This window comes from Erythrolamprus reginae, unplaced genomic scaffold (genome assembly GCF_031021105.1).
Source record: "Erythrolamprus reginae isolate rEryReg1 unplaced genomic scaffold, rEryReg1.hap1 H_37, whole genome shotgun sequence".
Classification (NCBI taxonomy): domain Eukaryota; kingdom Metazoa; phylum Chordata; class Lepidosauria; order Squamata; family Dipsadidae; genus Erythrolamprus; species Erythrolamprus reginae.
The window spans coordinates 226,998-248,348 of NW_027248492.1; the positions used below are offsets into that span (position 1 = coordinate 226,998).

The window sequence follows — 21,351 nt, forward strand, 5'->3', positions numbered from 1 at the left end:
ATTGATAAGTGCATCTCTTTCCTCCTTTTGTATGTTGCTTTTAGGAGGTTTACTAGAGCAGAGAATATTAGTGACTTTAAGTCTGATTTTGTTGGCTGTATCTGGGTTTATTTTATTTAGATTTGTTTCAATTCCACATATGATGTTTTCAGTTGGTATACGTTTTGGGGTTATTGCAAAATTGAATCCTTTTGAAAGAATATTGGTTTCTGTAGTGGTGAGTATCCTGTCTGATATGTTATGTACTGTTTTGGTCATAAGTTGTTGTGGAGGGCTGGGTTTCTGCTGTATTTCTAGTTTTTGGAGTTTTTTATTATGTGTGTCTGTCTTATATTGGGTTTCTGTTTCTGCTCTCCAGATTGATATTTGTTTGAATTTATCCCAGAGTATAGGGTGTAATTGGTTGCTGATTTTAAGGTGAAGAGAGAGAAGACTTTTGTTGATTTCATCAAGTATGAATATTTTTTTGTGGAGTTCATTTCTGATTAGGGCTAATTCAGTTCTTTTTAGGATCATCTCAATGATTGGGGTTTTTGGGTGGAATTTTAGTTGGAAGTATTTGGGAATTATTCTTTTGTCCCTGCAGTTGCGTAGGAATGTGAGATCACATAAGATGGAGGCTTTTCTGACTTCAAGTTTTTCATAGGTCCTAGTCAGTAGGAAAGTGTCCTCCCCGTAGAGGTAAGATAAACATGCAAAATATTACACAGGGCAAAACCCGAACTCAGAACAATCTACATATATATATGGAAGGGACCTGATCTGATAGCTCACACTGCTAGTTCTCTGCTTTACAAGGCAGAGTTCACCAGATCGAATCCCAGTAAGGAAAGGGTGTGGCTAGCTGATGAGGCCAGAACAAGGCCAAAATGGGACCATCCTAGTCTCCCTTAATTTTAAAATTCCAGCTAAAAACATTTAACACATACAGAATATAGTTGTCGGCTATAAATATATTAACTGCCTTGAAGTGGTCCTGGGTTGGGCCTAGAGGCAAAAAGGAGCTGTGACATTCCTTAAAATATACCAGGGTGATCCGACATAAAAAACATATAGCCCCTCCCTGGTACAAGCTGGAAGGGACCTGATCTGATAGCTCACACTGCTAGTTCTCTGCTTTACAAGGCAGAGTTCACCAGATCGAATCCCAGTAAGGAAAGGGTGTGGCTAGCTGATGAGGCCAGAACAAGGCCGAAATGGGACCATCCTAGTCTCCCTTAATTTTAAAATTCCAGCTAAAAACATTTAACACATACAGAATATAGTTGTCGGCTATAAATATATTAACTGCCTTGAAGTGGTCCTGGGTTGGGCCTAGAGGCAAAAAGGAGCTGTGATGTTCCTTAAAATAGACCAGGGTGATCCGACATAAAAAACATATAGCCCCTCCCTGGTACAAGCTGGAAGGGACCTGATCTGACAGCTCACACTGCTAGTTCTCTGCTTTACAAGGCAGAGTTCACCAGATCGAATCCCAGTAAGGAAAGGGTGTGGCTAGCTGATGAGGCCAGAACAAGGCCGAAATGGGACCATCCTAGTCTCCCTTAATTTTAAAATTCCAGCTAAAAACATTTAACATATATATATATATATATATATATATATATATATATATATATATATACACACACACATATACACACACACACACACATGCACACACACACACACATAAATATTTTTGCTGAATTTGAAAATGAAGGGAGGCAAGTATAGATCTATTTCGGTCTTGTGGGGGTGGGCCTCCAAAGAGGCAGTGATTGCAAAGGAAGGTGACTGTGTCCATTGAGGCACCTCCATCACCGGCTCTGGGATTCCTTGCTGCAATCCCAGCCACTCAGCTTTTTAAAAAACTCAGTGGCTGGGATTGCAGCAAGGAATTTTTCCAAAAGAAAATTAACAGAGCGGGCGATGGGGGGTCCTCTGAAACAGCCGGAGCAAGGGCAGATGGGAGCGTGTGGGCCTCGCCAGCTACCCATCTGCCAGGAATTCACTTTCTGCCTGCCTCGTGCCAAGGCTCCTGCCAGGTGAAATTTTTTTTGCCAGATAAGCTATGGATCCCACTGAAGAAATTTTAGAGAATACTGTGCTCAAAATGATTCTTCATTTGCTTTGTAACCTTAAATAAAAACCAGTACAGTATTGACTATGTAATTTACCCTGGGGGGAGGGGGAGAAAGATGCTAGGAAGGAAAAAGAAAGACAGAAAGACAGACAGAAGAGAAAGAAAGTCTGATAGGAAAGGAAGGAAGGGAGGGAGGGAGGGAGGAAGGAAGGAAAAGAAAGATGGCATGAAGGAAGAGAGACAGAAAAAGAAAGATGGTAGGTAGGAAGGAAGGAAGAAAGACAGACAAAAAAAAGGAAAGGGGGAGGGAAGAAACGGAAGAAGGAAAGAAAAAGGAAGGAAGACAGGCAGACAGAAAAAGAAAGGAGGATGGAAGAAAGAAAGAAGAAGGAAGGAAGGAGAGAGAGAGAAAGAAGGAAGGAAGGAAGGAAGGAAAGAAAGAAAGAAAGAAAGAAAGAAAGAAAGACCTATGACCACAATTGAGTCCAAAATTTTGGTTGTTAAGCAAAAGCGTTGTTAAATGAGAATCACCACATTTTGCTAAATCCATGACATTTCATGGCTCTAACAGTGATGTGCCAGCTAGGGAAGTCCATCTGAAGGCATGTGTAATGTTCTAGTTATGATTAAATAAGTGGCAGAAAGTGGACTCTGGGTTTGTTTTTCCTATCACAGTAAGTGAGGTTGAATGTATATAATTTTACAAGAGCTCTCTCTCTCTCTCTCTGTATATACACATATTGTTTATATAGTAGATAATGTACGGTATAATTTTGTGTGCCTGTGTGTAATATGTATGTATACATAGAATTAAATAGTGTATTTTGGATGTTCAATAATAGTAAATAGAAAGGGAAATTGTATCTCTTTGAAGCAAGGGAAGGTCAGATACCCTAACCCTAACCCAAACCAGCGGGAGCAGCAGAGGATTAAGGTAAGTACTTGCATTTTTTTTGCCTATACCTGCCTTGGGGGGAACATATACTGTACCCGTTTACCCTCTTTCAAACTTACAGAGCTAGTTTACTGGTTTTCTTTGAAATAAATACCGGTATTCTAAAACGTTTAATCTACTGATGCCTCATTTGATGTAATTTTATTGGTTTCAATTTTTATAAGTTACCAGTAGCCACTGCATTTTCCAACCTCGACTTATACTCGAGTCAATAAATTTTCCCAGTTTTTGTGGCAAAAGTAGGTGTCTTGGCTTATAATTGGGTCGACTTATACTCAAGTATATACAGTATTTAAATTTTACATAACATGCATTTCAAATCTGATATCATGCCAATGAGCATTACTTGTGCTAATTTGTACAAGTAAAGATGGAAGCGTAACTTCATTAAGTCAGTTTCACATATTTAATTAAAAGCAGTGAAATGTAATTTTGAAAAAAAAAGTGTTTTCTTTTTTTATAAATTCATATTTGAAACACGAACATTTGTGATCTGAACTTTAGTTTAATGGAGTTAATAGGTAGAATTTGAAAGCTGCACAGGAAAGCAACAGAAAGAGGTAGGGGTAAGAATACGATTAGCATTATTTAGCATTTGATCAAACCTTATTTTGAAATTATCCTCACAAATGTGAATGAATGAGCTAAAACTGAATTTCTGCTCCCTCCCCCCCCAAGATTACGTTTTTTACCTGTTCTCTGAACTCCTGTTCTTTCAACTTTGAATCATTAACCAATGTTGTTTTTTGGGCTAACTGAGCCTGAAATACAATAAATATATAGTCTTCAGCAAAACATCCACATGAAAATTTTAATAGCAAAATTTAATCATCCTGTTATTTATTATTATTGTAATTATTATTGTAAGCCTTAGAGGAAAATGCTTCACTGACATTACTACACCTACAAAAACTCTTACCTGAAATTCTGCTATTTTTCCTTTATAAAAACATTTTTCTTTTTAATACAATAAAAACATTGCACAAGTATCTTGTATTCATATTTATGCCATTTTTTCATGATGCTTAATATTTATTATCTTATGTCAAGTCCATAGAGAAGGATTGTTGTACCTACCTGAACGGTCTTCTTGATCCACTGCGAGGAGAGTCGAATGTGGGTAATACTCTAGCCTGACTGGTAGGGACTGAGTTAAAATTTAAATATTAAGTCACACCCTCTAAATGCCCCAATAAGGCCAGTCAGAAAAACAAAGGAATGGTGTAAAATAACAATACTTTATTTACCATAACTCAACTGGAAAGACAAACCCCTGAGATTCAAATTGCCCCCACCCTCCTTGTCTCCCGCAAGACGTTGAAGACCCATCTATGCTGCCAGGCATGGGGGGGGGATTAACGTCTCCTCCCACCCTTCTGACTTAAACATTTGAGATTGGTGTGACTGTGTAGAATTGCTAAGGTTTTTTAGTAATAATGGGTTTTTAATTTAGTTTTTAATATTGGATTTGTATTCTATTGTATTACTATTGCTGTTGTGAGCTGCTCCGACTCCTCAGAGAGGGGCAGCATACAAATCTAATAAATTATTATTATTATTAAACTGACAGCAAACCAAACAACACACCTGGGTCCATTGCCGGGAGGGTTTGGACTCTCCTCAAAGTGCATCGAGAAGACCGTTCAGGTAGGTACAACGGTCCTTCTCCAATGTGGGATATACCCAAGTTTTAGTTCACCGGGCGGGAAGGCTGGACCAGGAATGATGGAGAAAAACAAGCCCTCTGTAACATCCGCCTCCCAAAGGATGCCTCCGCTGAGTCAATGTGATAATGCCGAATAAACCTGGACAGGTATGCCCACGTTACGGTTCTGCAAATGTCCTCCACCTATATTTGGGTGGCCCATGCCGCTGCAGCAGCCACACTGCGTGTGGATATAAGGCGGGTGAGAGCCCGCCTTATATGCATCTATAATGCAGGCTTTAAGCCAGTGATTGAAAGTTTGTGTGGAAACCCTTGAACCCATGGATGAAGGGTGGAAAGACACAAATAAAGACTCTGTCCTCCTAAAGGACTGTGTTCTATGGACATATATCTCTAGCGCCCTGCAAACATCTATCTTGTGCCAGTGCCGGTCAGACAGATGACTAGCATTTGAGAGTGGTGTAATTGTGTAGAATTGATTGCTTTTTAGTAGTAATGGGTTTTTAATTTAGTTTTTAATATTGGATTTGTATTATATTGTATTATTGTTGCTATTGTGAGCCACTCCAAGTCCTCGCAGAGGGGCGGCATACAAATCTAATTTATAATAATAATAATAATAATAATAATAATAATAATAATCATCATCATCATCATCATCATCATCATCTACTATCAGTGTGCCAAGCCTGTGAGAATGTTCCTGGAATAGCTTTGGAGCCAGTCGCCACTCCACGAGTTAATCGTCGCGTGGCTCAGCCAATCTGCCTGAATGTTCAACACGCTTGATATGTGTTTGGCCCAAAGGGACTCCAGGTGTGACTCGACCCACTGGAACAGCGACTCTACCTCCTGCATGAGTCAGCCTGAACCCGTCCCTCCCTGGTGATTGATGTGAGATCGGGTCACATCGTCCTTTAGAATGAGGATGTGGCGACCTTCCACCAGGTGGGCAAAGGCTTGTAAGGCCAGGAAGACTGCCCTGAGCTCCAGTAGGTTGATATTCACATTTGATTTTCTGCCTCTAATTGGCCTCCCAAGGTCTTAATTCTCTTTCCCCCCCCCCCCCTTAATGCAGAAGATAAGGCCTTAGATTTAGGCCTAGGCTGCTCCTTGTACTTAAGCTTGGGGCCCATGGAAACTGAGGCCTCCAGCAAGGTAGCCTGGGGTTGTTCAGCCATGAAGTTAGGGAAGTAACTCACAGTGGAATTTTGAAGAAATATTTCTGCAAAAGTATTTCCCTCAGAACCTTCAGGAATGGAGATACTGTTTAGCTACGAAGCAAGAACTAGTGAGGTAGAAGCCACATCCTGCCAGTCTCCAGGCAAACTAGAGACTCCCAGCATGCAAAGCGGCACTTCCAACCTTCAGAACCTCAGTTCCAAGCCAGCCTATAAGTACAGTACCAGCATGCAAAGTGAACCTCCAGGCTTCAGATGGCACCAAGGCCTGCAAGCCCTCTCCAAAATGGCGGGTGCTACCTCGGGCACTCAAAATGACGGGCGCTGCCTTCACCCCCCCCAAATTGGCGGGCGCCACCAGCAATGTTCCCTCTAATTTTTTTTGGGTGTGGGCGGAAAAGTATAGTGTCTGAGCAGCAGTCCCTTTGGGTCTGGGCGGCATAGAAGTATGTATGTATGTATGTATGTATGTATGTATGTATAAATAAATAAACAAATAAACAAACAAACAAACAAACCAAACAAGAAAAAATTCCCTTCTTTTTTATTAAAAGAAATTAATAATAAAACAAAACCAAAATCTATTACTATTATTACTATCTTCTCCTCTTTTTCTATCCCTGTCTCCTTCCCCCTTGTGTGTGTGTGTATGTGTGTGTGAAATCTTGAACCATTTTCAATAACAGGTGAGGGCTATTGGAAATGGTTCAAGAGTTCACACACACACACACACACACACACACACACACAACGGCTGGGTTTTTTTTCTGTTATTTGAGTGCTTTTTACCATATGCTTTAAATCAAGAGTCATTTCTCTCTCTTTCTCTCTCCCCCTCTTGCTCTCTCTTTTTCTCACTTTCTCTCTCCCTCTTTCTATGTCGCTCTGTCTGTTGCTCTCTCTCTCTTACTTTCTCTCTTGTTTTCTTTCTCTCTCTCTCTGTATTGCTTTCTTTCTCTCTCTTTCTTTCTCTCTCTCTTTCTTTTTTTCTCTTGTTCTCTCTCTTGCTATCTCTCTCGCCCCCCTTTTCTCTCTCTCTTTCTCACTTACTTTCTCTCTCCCTCTCTCTTTCCATCTTACTCTGTCGCTCTCTCTCTGTCAGAAAGGGGGCTGCGAGAGCGCTTTCTCCGAACGCTTCAGGAACGCCTGCCCTGCCTCTACTGCAGCCCCCTTGCTGAAATTCCAGGACAAAAGCGCTCTCAGCGAAGGGGCTGTGAGAGGGGTGGGGTGGGCATTCCCGAAGCGCACGGAGAAAACCCTCTTGCAGCCCCCTGGCTGGGAGTGTGGATGAGGAGGAGAAGCCGCAGCCGCTACAGCGACAGCTGCAGGAGAAGTCGCGCCCCAAGGCAGGAGGCGGAGGAGGAGCAAGCCGGAGAGGGGGCGGATCGGGCGGGTGGGGGGCAGTGCCGTGAGGCCAGGGGCGTGAGGGGGCCGGAGGTAGGGGTGGCCGCGGCTCCCTTTCCTTCCACCCATGTCTACTGCCGGTGCCTCCCCACCCCCACACACACCCTCCACGGGCTGGCAGGGGGATGGGGAGCGTGTGCCCGTGGAAAAGGGTGCGCGGGGGGTATTTTGGGGCATGCACGTGCGCACACGTGCAGCTTACAGTGAACAGTGGCCACCAGGGAGCGCCAAAATGGCAGGCACTATTTTCCCTGCTCCCAAATTGGCGAGCGATGTCTTCAAGAGCCTCCTGCTCTGATCGGAGGCTCAGAATCTTCTGGCTCCCCCTCCCTTCATCTGTTAGAACTCACTTAGCTGCAAAAGGGAGCATACCAGAGAGCCTTCAAGAACTCCAACCAGGTAAATTGACAGCAAACGGAAGCGATGATCGCAGGTCTCTTTTGGGGGGAGGGTATGACTACAGAGGACAGGGACCCAGCCATAGCGACTCCCTGACTGTGGGCAATACTCCAGAGAGCAGTGGCCCTGACAGGGAAGGAATTGGGCTTTATTTGCGGAGGACTCAGCCCAGCAAGTGGAATAGTAGTCTCACTTTCTTCCTGCGAATGAGAGAAAATGTAAAATATTAGGATAGAAAGGATTAAGTAAAGGAATTTAAACATTTAATCAAATTGCTCTTTGAGAGAAAGAAAACTCATGGTCCCTACACCATGACTGAGTTTTTTAGACTGGCCTTTTGGGGCACCTAGAGGGCGGGACTTAACAAACATTTACATTTTAACTCAGTCCCTACCAATCAGGTTAGAGTATTACCCACATTGGACTCTCTATAGCAGTGCATTGGAGAAAAGCAATTCTAATATAGTATGGTCTCATGAGTTTAGCAGTTATACTTCTGAAAAATCATTTATGTTAAATTATGAAAGGCATATAGCAGAGACCAACACTGAAGCCTTTTCAATGTACAAATAGACAGTTCCAAATGTTATAATTTCAATTGTGCTTTACATAATAATATAATATTTCATCTGCAATTTTTTTGCAAAAATCTAAAAAATATTTCAGTATCGTATCTGAAAATTAATTTTCTCTCATATCTGAGATGAATCTGCCATCTGCACCTCTATAACTGTCTGGTTTGGTTCGGCAACTTATAAGGACCAACACAGACAATAACCATAACTGCAGAAAAAACAATTGCTATCAACCTGCCTTTTATTGATGACCTGTATACAGCACCAGTCAAAAAGAGGGCAGTGAAAATATTTACTGACCCCTCGCATCCTGGACATAAACTGCTTCAACTCCTACCGTCAAAATGTCGCTATAGAGCACCATAACTAAGATAATTACACACAAGAACAGTTTTCCCCCAAACATCATCATTTTGTTAAACAAATAATTCCCTAAACACTCTCAAACTATTTAGTAAGTCTGCACTACTATTACTACTATATTTTTCTCATCCCTTCCCACAATTGTATAATTGTAAGTTGTTGCTTGTATTCTTAAGATTTCTTATTAAAATTGATTGTTTCCTAATTGCTTATTTGCATCAAAGAAAAATTCCTTGTGTGTCCCATCATATTTGGCCAATAAAGAATTCTATTCTATTCTATTTATAAAAACTATTTTGCCAAAATTAAACATAAACTAAATTAAATGAATTTTTAAAAAAGGAATGGTGTAACTTATAGTGTCAATCAGTGTTCCCTCTAATTTTTGGGGGGTGGGTGGGCAGAAAAGTATAGTGTCTGAGCGGCAGTCCCTTTGGGACTGGCCGGCACAGAAATAATAAATAAATAAATAAACAAACAAACAAATAAATAAATAAAAAACCCACCCTGTTTTGCCTCAGAGAATTTCAAAATAAAATACTGTACTGTGTGTCTATAACAGTGAGCTCATAATAGGGCAACTGTATCAATATCAAAATGCCACTTAAATAGTTGAGCTAGTTTCAAACTAGATTTTGATTTTCTTTCTCTCTTCCTTACTCCCATTCTTTTTCTTTCTCTTCTCCTTCCTCTCTTTTTTCTATCTGTTTCTCTCTTCCTCTCTTCCTCTATCTCTCCTTCCCTCTCACTCTTTCCCTCTCAGCTTCTGGGCAGGTTTGGAAAACTCTGAGTTGATGATGATTTTTAAGTGAGTGATTGCTCACTGCTCAGCTTAGAGGGAACTATGGTGTCAATACAGTGTCAATACTATTTCAACACATGTGATATCACTGCTGTGTGAACAGTGTACTTTTAGGTACAATCCTAACCCTAAATCCTTTGTAGATTTGGTCTGAATACCCAAAGGAGTATCTCTTTCCAGTTGTTTCTATCTATCTAACTCAATCTGGTGGGTTGGGTATGTTATGGGTGCAATCAGTCCAAATATACTGGCTAGCAGGAACTAGGAACTGTGCCTTCTCTGTAGTACCTGCCTCCTGGAAGGAACATTCTCCTTCAGACATCAGTATGATTTCACCCTGTTGACCTTTTGTAAGGCCATGATTTTGGTTGCATGCATAGACCTGGACACCTGAGTGTACTACAATCCCAATTTCTTGGTTGAATTAATATCCAGTGACTGTGAGAGGCATCTTGGAGTCTTAGACAACCAGCTAAATGTGAGCCAACAGTATACAGCTGCAGCCAAAAAAGTCAATACAGTCTTAAACTGTATTATATTTATGTCTACGGAGGTGCTAATATCACTCTATAAAGCCTTAGTTAGACCCTACCTAGAGTACTGCATCCAGTTTTGGTTATCAACTACAAAAAAGACATTGAGATTCTAGAGAGAGTGCAGAAGAGAGCATGATGATTAGGAGATTGGAGACTAAAACATATGAAGAATGGTTACGGGAACTGGGCATGGCTAGTCTCATGAAGAGAAGGACCAGAAGAGACATGATAGCAGTGTTCCAATACTTGAGAGTTGCCACAGAGAGGAGACACCAGAAAGTCAGACAAGAATAATGGATGGAAACTGACCAAGGAGAGATTCAACTTGGAAATAGGGAGAAAATTTCTGATCATGAGAGCGATCAACCAATGGAACAGCTTGCTTTCAGAGGTTGTGAGAAGTCCAACAATTGAGACTTTCAAAAATAATTGTAGGGACTCCTGCTTGAGCGGGGATTGGACTAAATAACCTATAAGACCCTTTCCAACTCTGTTACTCTCTGTTAAGCTCCATGCAATAGATACACTTGGTGATTTTATATATATTTATTTTGTATTATTTTAATTGCTTTTAATTTGTTTTTACACTTTATGATACAGTGGTACCTACTTAAGAACTTAATTCATTCCCTGACCAGCTTCTTAAAGTAGAAAGGTTTGTAAGTAGAAGCAATGTTTCCCATTCGAATCAATGTAAAAGCAAATAATGTGTGCAAACCCATTAGGAAAGAAATAAAAGCTCGGAATTTGGGTGGGAGGAGGAGGAGGAAGAGGAGGAGGAGAACAGCCACTGCTGAAGGAAGAAGGTGAGGTGAGGGGAATTAAAAAAAATCCAAAACTTTAAGGCTTTAAAAAAAAAGAGGGACTCTGAGACGGCAAGGAGGAGCACATACCTGCCATACAACCGGCACATGGCTGCCTCCCATACACTGCGCCAGAGAAAAACAGTTGGGCGAGAGGGGGGAACCTCCCGCTCCTTTGACCGAAAGATGGCTGCTGCTGCTACTGCTTCCTCTTCCTTCCCATGCTGAAGGGCTTCCCTCTCCTCTTAATTGCTCGCTTTGTAACGGGCGCCTTTCCTTCACTGTTGTGACTCCTCGGTTTGGCTGAAGCCAAGTTGATCCAGCCAGGGTGGAGCACCCCCTTTTGCCTTTCCGCTTCCAGATGCTCCAGAGGCAACCTTGCGCTGGGTGTATGGGAGGCAGTGCGAGGGAGTCACCATAGCGAAGTGGTTTATTCCCTCTCCAAGCGTCCAGAGAAAGGAAAACGTTCTGTTCGCTCTGGACTGCCAAAGCCTCCTTAAGTACCACTGAAAGGTTCCTCTGGCAGCCCAGAAAAGCCCAAGATGGCCGGGATTAAAGGGGGAGTGGCAGGAAACTGGCTGGGCCTTCGTGCCGCTCTCAAATTTCCTGGGAAATTTTTCCGAGCTCGGGTTATTAAATAGAAAATGGTTCTTGAGACGAGGCAAAAAAAAAATCTTGAACACCTTGTTCTTATCTAGAAAAGTTCTTAGGTAGAGGCATTCTTAGGTAGAGGTTCCACTGTATATCTCACCCAGAATCAGTTGTTGAGACAAGTAACTATAGCTATCAAACAAATTAACAAATAATATTTAATAAATAAACTGTGTTGCATAATGCATAAAACATATAAAAACAGTGAAAAATTAGGAACACCAACGTCTTTACCAACTTACTTCATCACTATTCCAATTTTCTTCATGTGTCAATCTTTTTTTGTAGTCCTTTTGTGACTGCATCAGCTGTTCCTCCAACTTATTTACTTTTTTGGTCATTTCTTCTTCTCTGGCCTTCAGAATAAATATTAATAAATTCATCATCTTGTATATCTTGTTACAATAGAGTATGGTGCAATTTGGCTTCCAATTAACTTCAATTTTAAAAGTTCTAGTGATTTGTTATTGTTTTAACAGAAATATATTATATTTAATCTATTAAACTACAGAAGTTTGCAGATGATAAAACAGTGACTGATTTCATTTGAGGCGATGAAACCGCATACAGACGGGAGGTTGAACAACTAGCCTCATGGTGCAACGGGAACAATCTGGAATTGAACATACTCAAAACCGGGAAAATGGTGGTAGACTTTAGAAGAAGCCCTCCCAATCTATCACTTCTTACAATACCAGACAAGACAGTGTCAACGATAGAGACCTTCAGATTTCTAGGTACTATCATATCTCAAGACCTAAAATGGTCACCTATCAAAAACATCATCAAAAAAGTACAACAAAGAATGTTCTTTCTGCGCCAACCCAGGAAGCTCAAACTGCCCAAAGAGCTGCTGATATAGTTCTACAGAGGAATTGTCATCTGTACTTCAATAACTGTCTGGTTCGGTTCTGCAACCCAACAAGAAAGATACAGACTTCAGAGAACAATCAGAACTGCAGAAAAAACAATTACTACCAACCTACCTTTCATTGAGGACCTGTATACTGCACAAGAAAAAAAGGCTGTAAAAATATTGACTGACTTCTTGCATCCTGGACATAAATTGTTTCAATTCCTACCCTCAAAATAACGCTATAGAGTACTGCACCCCAAGACAACTAGACACAATAACAGTTTTTCCCGAATGCCATCACTTTTCTAAACAAATAATTCCCTAAACACTATCAAACTATTAACTAACGCAGCATTACTATTAGTATTAATTTTCTCAGCATTCCTATCACTCATCTCCTCCCACTTACTTACTTACTTACTTACTTACTTACTTACTTACTTACTTACTTACTTGCTTGCTTACTTACTTACTTATTCATTCGATTTTTATGCCGCCCTTCTCCTTAGACTCAGGGCGGCTTACAACATGTTAGCAACAGCACTTTTTAACAGAGCCAGCCTACTGCCCCCACAATCCGGGTCCTCATTTTACCCACCTCAGAAGGATGGAAGGCTGAGTCAACCTTGAGCCGGTGATGAGATTTGAACCAGTGACTTACAGATCTATGACTGTACATTACTAACTTGTTGCTTATATCCTTACAATTTATATTAATATTGATCGTTTCCTGATTGCTTTTTTGTACCCCAGGACAATAATTAACTATTGTACCTCAATTTTTGATAAATACTTTTCTTTTATGTACCCTCAAAAATAAATCAATAATTTTTTTAAAAAAAGAATTTTTTATATGAAAAGACACCAACATTAAAACAATATATTCTTAAAGAAGAGTCTGCTCTTTCTAATGGTGCTAAATTGAAGAGGACTGAAGCTGTCCCACAGGATCAAACAGGGTATCAAAACCCATTAAGTACCAAGTTTAAACTCTTATATTTTTTCAACAACTTGAAAGAAAGTGCTGCAAACTGGAAGTCCTTATTGTAGCTGTGTACCTAGGACACCTGGCAAAAATCAACCTGAAAGGCTAAGTAGTTTTGAAACTACAGCAGCCTGAAAATTGCTGTGAATTCATTTTTGAGGGTTTTTTTTTTGCAAAGTTTGAGCCTGAACCATGTAAAAACTAAGAGAACTAGGTACATGGAGTTTTGTCAGTTTATAAAGCCTTACAAGGTGTGCAGGTTCTCCAAATATTTCCAACATACTACTGAAACTGCTGCGTTTATAGCTTCTGGAAGCTGGCCCAAAAATGTCATTTTTTTCTGACTCAGCATTTTGCAACCCATTATTTGAGGTTTCCTAGAATTCCCAATTTTTAGTCTTTTGAACTAAACTTTTGCACAGCATAGTTTTATATCATAAAGAAACTGTGTGCCAAATTTCATCAAAATCTGAGATGGTAAGGTGAGGACCACTGGTCAATTTGACACGGAATGACCCAATTCTATTATCTTCTATTCTATTTACTGTACTTTGAATATCTAATCATTTAAATAGTATTTCAAAATTTAGAAAACCATTGATTATTATCTTTAAAAAGTCATTCTAAAAGAATCTATATTCTACCAAATCTCATTTACAATTTATTAAAATGAATACTAGTCATACTATGATTTGAAGTACTATGTCATTAGCTTAATGTCAGCATTCCAAATAGCACCTGAGAAATAAATCAAGTCTCAGTCCAATTCTCTCAATCAGAGCTCGATTTATTAATAGAACCATGTTGGCTACGCCATTGTCATTCCAATTCTGAATAGTTCCCAGAATCCCACCTAGGTTAAAATTCAATCTTACATCTCCCACGCCCACAAGTTCATCATGAGAACCAGGCTGTGTGCATGGGCTTATCAACTTCCTCTTCTCTTCAGTTGAGGCAGAACAAATGGTGACCTTGGCTTGGAGAAAGAAATCTTTGGTTGTGTCTAGTAACTTTCCCCTCTGACTACTCACTACCCCTCCCATTCCCCCTTGTGTTGTGTCAGGCTGAACTCTCTTACTCCACATGAAGACTTTGGCCTGACACTTAAATCAATGAAATGTATTCCTAATTATCTTATTTATACATCCACCATTTATCGATATTGTTGTATCACTAGAGCTAAATGTTAGACCATATAAAGGAATACTCAATACAATGGAATTTCAGATACAACATTTTTCATTCTAGTGAAATACCATTATGTCAAGAATTCCATAATGCAGGAAGTTATGAAAGTTATAAAAGAAAGGCAGAAGTACAACAGAGAAATTTACATACATATACATATATTACACATATCCATATGTGGATATGTATATACAAACATACAATTACACGTAGAAACACAAAGGCATAAAAAAGACAGTTGCCTATGGATCTTAATAATAATAATAATAATAATAATAATAATAATAATAATAATGCTACGCAGCCATCGAAACTATGCGATTATGGATAAAACATGTAATAGTGATACCCCTTATCATCAGGGCTCTTAGTACCATATTGAAGAATTTTAGAAAATACTGTACTTTTTGGAGTATAAGATGCACCTTATTACTCCCAAAAAGAGGGTAAAAAACTGGGTGGGTCTTATACCCTGAATAGCCGGGGGGGGGGGGAGTGGGCACGATTATAGTAATTGTGGCAATGGGTGGCAACAGATAGTGATATGTCAAGATTAGTATCTGAGGTAATATTCCAGTTACAGTGAAAAAGGTTGTAATTAGTGTAAAATAAAAGGAATGCTGACTCAGGGTGGACCAACAGAAGACTCGTTGTACCTACCTGAACGGTCTTCTCGATGCACTGGAAGGAGAGTCCAACATGGGTAATATACCAATCCTATTGGTAGAGACTGAGTTAGAATTAGCATAATAATTAGCTACCGCCCCCTTACTGCTCCCATGAGCCCAGTTTTAAAAACGAAAAACAATGTAAGAGGATAACCAACTTTTATTATTACAACTAAACTTCAGAACTCCCCATCTCTGACGTCTCTGAACTTCAACTAGTCGGGTGGGTTTGGACTCTCCTTCCAGTGCATCGAGAAGACCGTTCAGGTAGGTACAACGGGTCTTCTCCACTGCATCTGGAAGGAGAATCCAACATGGGATATACCAAAGATTTAAGGCCCATGGGAGGGAGAAGGTCTTGACTGGGACGTTGGAGATGCACACACTTTCTGTAGCACACGTCTACCAAACGCTGCCTCAGCGGAAGCAAATGAGTCCAACTTGTAGTGCTTAATAAATGTCGAAGGCGCTGCCCAGGTGGCCGCTCTGCAAATATCTTCTATCGAGGCCTGTGTCGTCCAAGCCGCCGATGTGGCCGCACTCCTGGTTGAGTGAGTCGTTAGACCCGTCGGGAGGTCATGTCCTCCCGCTCTGTAGGCTTCCAGAATACAGTCCTTTAGCCAACGACTTATCGATTTGGAAGATAATCCAAGTCCCATTCTGTGTTGAGAAAATGAGATTGAATGTTTCAGTCCTCCTGATCTAAATCTTCAGAGCACGTCTTACATCGACCTTATGCCATCTTAGCTCTGACGGATGGTCTCCATGCGTGCAGAAATCAGGCAATATAAGCTCCTGCTTCCTGTGGAACAAAGTGTTCACTTTGGGTATGAACGTGGGATCCAAGCGAAGCACCACTCTGTCTGGGTAAAAGATACATAAATCTGGTCTCACAGAGAGGGCTGAAAGCTCTGACACCCTGCGTGCAGAAGTGATTGCTACTAGGAAGGCTGTTTTCAGGGAAAGGAGTCTAAGCGGGATTGATCTTAGAGGCTCAAAGGGTGGTTTTGTCAAGGTCTTAAGCACTATCGTGTGATCCCATGATGGGAACCTCCGCACTGGTGGTGCATGTGCGTTTGAGGCTCCACGTATAAAGTCTCTTACCCACAAGTGTTGGGCTAGCGAACGAGACTCCGGAGTCTGGATCATGGTGGAGAGTGCTGCCACCTGTCTCCTTAGCGTATTAAGAGCCAGCCCCCGTTCTATCCCTGCCTGTAGAAACTCCAGCACCGTAATCACCGATGCCTCCCTGGGATTTTTGCCATCCTTGTCACAAAATGTGCAAAAGGCTGCCCACGTGGCTTGGTATATCCTAGAAGTTGAAGGACGTCAAGCAGCCTGTATTGTATCGATGACCTTCTCTGTCAGATCTTGATGCCTTAATCTGTGCCTCTCAAGTGCCAGACTGTTAGTTGTAGCCATTGGGGATCCAGGTGTTGTAGGTTCCCCTGGCTGAGGGAGATGATGTGGTCTGGCATCCTCCATGGTGGGGTTACTGACAGTGCCATCAGGTCAGCGAACCACGGACAGCGTGGCCAGTGTGGTGCCACCATCAGGACCTCTGCTTTCTCCCGAAGAATTTTCTCTATGACCCTTGGTATCAAGTTTACTGGGGGAAATGCGTACAGCAGTCCCGTCGGCCAAGCTGACAGCAAGGCGTTGACCCCCTCTGTCCCTGGTTCCGGAAAACATGAATAGAACCTCAGGGTCTGCGCATTCCGGTGAGTGGCGAACAGGTCTACAGATGGAGTCCCGAACTTGCGCGATATCTGTTGAAATAGCGCTGGATCAAGCCTCCACTCTGACGGGTCTAGTGTAGTCCTGCTGAGCCAATCTGCCTGGGTGTTGTTGGTCCCGGCAATGTGCTCCGCGGATAAGGACGCTAGATGGCGATCGGCCCAATCGAATAGGTTTGCCGTCTCCTCCATGAGACAATGCGACCTTGTACCCCCTTGGTGGTTCAAATGGGCTCTGGTCGCCACATTGTCTGTTAACACTAGGATGTGTTTGTCCCGTACAATTGAGTGGAAGGTCTGAAGAGCTAGGAATACCGCTCTGAGTTCGAGAAAGTTTATGTTTATTGGTGTTAGATCTTCTGCAGACCATATGCCCTGTGCCATGTGGGGACCGATGTGAGCTCCCCAACCATAGAGGCTGGCATCTGTAGTTAGGATCATCTTGTCTTGTATCTGAAAGGGAGAGCCCTTGAGTATTGCAGGAGATGTCCACCATCTTAAGGACTCTCTGACGTTTCATGGTATTAGGATCCGTTGGTGTGAGTGGCTCACCTTGGCTCTTTGTGCCGGTAGTAAAAGCCACTGCAGAGCCCGGATGTGGTGCCTGGCCCAGGGCACAATTCCTATAGTCGAGACCAGGGTCCCCAACACCTTTGATAACAGGGACATTGGCACTTGCCTGTGTTGATTGAGGCTGCCTATTAAACGTTGAATATTTACTATTCTCTCCGGGGAGAGTGAAACCGAGCCTGACAAGGTGTCTATGATCGCTCCTAGGTGTAAAAGCCTGGTTCTGGGGGTCAGTTGGCTCTTCTCCACATTGATGGTGAAGCCATGAGCTTCTAAGGTCTATATGGTCCGGTTTAAGTCGTGCCTTGCCTGCGTTGGCGACCTGGACAGTATAATGATGTCGTCCAGGTACGCCATCAGTCTGATGGATTGGGAACGCAGATGGGCCGTCAAGGCATCCAGGAGTTTGGTAAAAGTCCGTGGAGCTGACGAAAGGCCGAATGACATGGCCTTGTATTGGTAGTGTGTTCCCTCGGAACAGAAACGGAGGTATCTCCGGTGAGATGGGTGTATAGGAACGTGCAAGTACGCCTCTTTCAGGTCGATGGACGTTAACAGATCCTGTGATCTGATTGAGGCCAGGATAGTTTGTAGAGAATGCATGTGAAATCTTCTGTACTTTATGAAGATGTTTAGTTGTTTCAGGTTGAGGATCAACCTGCAACCTGCTGAGGATTTGGGGACAATGAAAATCATTGAATAAAAGCCCTTGCCCTCCTCCTGAGGTGGTACCGGTTCTATGGCTTGTATTTCCAGCAAATGCACAATTTCTTTTTGTAGTTGCAGCTTCTTTTGCAGTTCCCGAACTCTTGGGCAGTGTATGAACCGATTGGGGGGTTGACCTACAAACTCCAGGCGAAGTCCTCCCGACACCGTAGCCAGGACCCATTGGTCGGAAGAAGAGGTGTGCCAGGAAGCGCTGAAGTGTTGAAGCTTCCCCCCGATTGGCAGTTGACTGGCAGAGTCACTTAGAGCGGCGGAAACCTCTCTGGTTGTTCCCCCGAAAGGGCCGCCTCGAGTTCTGGTAGCCCCTGGGTCTGTCCTGGAACGACCCCCGGTCGCTTCTGAAGGTTTGGTGCGTGAACTGACCTTGTGTGTATGGTCTGTGGCTCTGTCATGCCCCTGTGGAGTTATCCCAACGGGGTGTCTGGCGTCTCGTATATGGCGTCGATGTCCGGTCTTGGCGTCTGCCAGTTCTGGGTAGGACCTTTCTCTTGTCCTTGTCCTCAATGAGGACTTTGTCCAATATATCCCCAAATAGCATAGAGCCTTGGAAGGGGGCCGACGCCAGTCGCCACTTGGATTTCAGATCCGCAGGCCAGTGTCGGAGCCACAGGAGTCGGCGTGCTGCAAGTGTGGTAGCCATACTTCTGCTGGAGAATTTAGCCGCATGTAATGTGGCATCTGCGGAAAATTCCGCCGCAGCTCGTAGCTTGGCCAGGTCCTGACGTAATCTGCCATCCTCTGGCCCAGGCGGGATTGCATCTCTTGCATCCACCGGAGAGAGGCTCTATTGATGAAAGATGCAGCAGCTGCCGCTCTGAATCCCCAGCTCGACATCTGGTGTGCCTTTTTCAGGAGTATCTCTGCCTTCCGGTCTTCTGGCTTCAGGCTTTCCCCTGTTTCTGAAGGCACCAGGGCGCTGGAGACCAATGTCACGACCGGCTGGTCTATGGGTGGAAACTCGAGGATTTTCTCCACCTCATCGTCGAACGTGTAGAATCTACGTTCCAGGTTAGATGGACCTTGAGCCGCCGCTGGATATTGCCAGGGACGTTTGGCTCCCTGCAGAAATATGTCAGATGCTGGAAAATGTTCCGACTCGGGTTGAGGTTCCTGAAGCAAGGCGTCTGGGGTCTTGCCTGCTTCCTCTGCTGTCTTAGTTGCCCCAGGCAGATTCATCACCTGTTTAGCCTTAAACAATAGAGTCCTGAACAGTGTTGGCTTAAACAGGCCTACTGGTTGAGGCAGTTCAGGAGTTGTTTCATCCTCGAAGAGGTCATACTCCCTATCGCTGTCCTCTCCAGTGATTGGTTCCTCCGATAAGGACCCCAAACCCGAGGGGGGCGGTGCTGACCAAACTTGTGTTGCTGCTTGTGATGGCTGCTGACCATATTGATGGGCCCCAGCCGACATGCCTTGAGAATAAACATTTGCAATAAGATTTTGCAAGTCGGGTGGCATATCCTGCCAAGTGCTTGCCTGCGCTCTTAGTCCTGCCGCTGTGGGCGTGAACGTGGCAGACGGGCCCTGAGAACCTCTCCTAGAGTAGCCAGCTGACCCAGGTTTGTTCCATGAAGAGCCAGGTGAAGGCATGATGCGGGGCAATGCAGGGGATTGCCTGTCAGGTGACCAGTCCCCTTCATTCATTGCTCCAGGTAACCCAAAGGCAGGCAGTGGGGTGACTGGGTCAGGTGTTGAGACTTGTCTCTGGGTCCGCGGCACGGCTGAGGGGGAGGCTTGTAGAGCCGCCTCCAGCTTTTTTTCTAGGGCCTTAATGCGCTTTTCGGCCTCTTTCAGGGATGAGGCTGAGACTGGGGACTGTGAAGTCTTTGACTTCTCCTTGGCTTTCCCTTTAGGCTTGTCTTTGGCCAAGGTGGGGGAGGTTGCCCTCGCGTTCCCCAATTGCTCCTCCATGAGTACTCACACTTGTTGAGATTTTGAGGAGTCTCTGGTGTTCCAGCCTTGAGAGCCTCGTTATTCAGCAAAAATGGCTACCGTCTTGTAGCTCAATCGCGCCTGCGCACTGAGGCTTGGTGACCTCTTCGCGCTTACCAGCTGCAGGAAGGGCTTCCGTTTGGCGCCTTTGGGGTTGTGCAAGCAGCAACCCAACATGGCGGCCCCCATGCCGTTCGCAGCTCTGTTTCCCCCGGGGGGGGGGGCGCTGCAGCTTCTAGCTACTCCATGGCCGGCGGTCCCTCTTGCCGCTTCCCAGGCGGCATGCCCGTGGCCTCTCTGGCTTCGCCGGGGTCATCGGCATTCCCAGCAGCGGTGGCTCGCCCAGCGGTTTCCTTGCTGGCGGCGGCTTCTTCGGCAGCTGCCGAACAGCTGAGAGGCGCGACTCCGCTCTTTGCCTGGAGTCTGAGCGACAGCGCCTCCGAGCTTCCCAGTGGGGGCCCCCCGGACCCCCTCACCTTCAGCTCGCAGCCCTGGTCTGGCCACGGAGGTCAGGGACCACAGGCTGGGTGCTCCTCTATGGGGTGTTCCCTCGGAGGGAATACAAAACCCCTGAGGAGGATCGTTGGGGGTGTTGCCCGCGGAGGGCAGAGACCCCGTTCCTCTGTTCCTCTTCGATCTTCCCTCTGAAAAACAAAGAACAGAATTAAACAGGTCAAACAATAATTTTCTATAATTTTTAATTTTTATTTCAACTCTAAACTCTAAGAGAAAAACTCTTGGACTGAGTTTTTAAAACTGGGTTCATGGGAGCAGTAAGGGGGCGGTAGCCAATTATTATGCTAATTCTCAGTCTCTACCAATAGGATTGGTATATTACCCATGTTGGACTCTCCTTCCAGATGCAGTGGAGAATGTGCTACGACCTGATTGGTCAAGATCTGTATATACTGTAATGCACTTTTGCATAGGTGTGACTTGAGGTCAGTAGTGGTTTGTTGTCATTTATGGTTAGTTGTGGTAGAGTCATTTAGTAAAATAGTTTGGTGTTCTGTAATATAGAATATAGTTTTGATACTATGAAGAAGTAAAAGTCTTCTGAGGGATTCCTACTATAGTCATTCTGAAACCTCTCCAGTTCCTGATATCCTTTCTACTTCTGGGCCAGCAACTTCTAAACACAACTCTGAGATGATATTCCAGGAGATTGATCCAACCGCCAATCAGAAAGGTGAAAGGGATCTGTGGAACCATTAGCTGAGGACCGAGGAACTCTGCCACACCTTGCCATCTAAGCAATCCCACCGCCGCTCACCTGCCTGAAGAAGAGCA

At 43.6% G+C, this 21,351-nt stretch overlaps 1 protein-coding gene across 6 annotated transcripts in view; it reads right to left on the minus strand.

Annotated features, from left to right (window-relative positions):
* The window catches only part of LOC139155637 (golgin subfamily A member 4-like), a 160,611-nt gene that overhangs the window by 35,096 nt on the left and 104,164 nt on the right, over positions 1-21,351 (minus strand). For all 6 annotated transcript variants that reach the window (XR_011557102.1, XR_011557101.1, XR_011557100.1 and 3 more), the window contains 2 exons: positions 11,643-11,756; positions 3,713-3,781 (listed from right to left, as the gene is read on the minus strand). Coding sequence is in view for 3 of the 6 variants with exons in the window: in XM_070730852.1 (XP_070586953.1) it covers positions 3,713-3,781; positions 11,643-11,756 (183 nt within the window). In the remaining 3 variants the exon portion in view is untranslated. The remainder of the gene's footprint in view (positions 1-3,712; positions 3,782-11,642; positions 11,757-21,351) is intronic.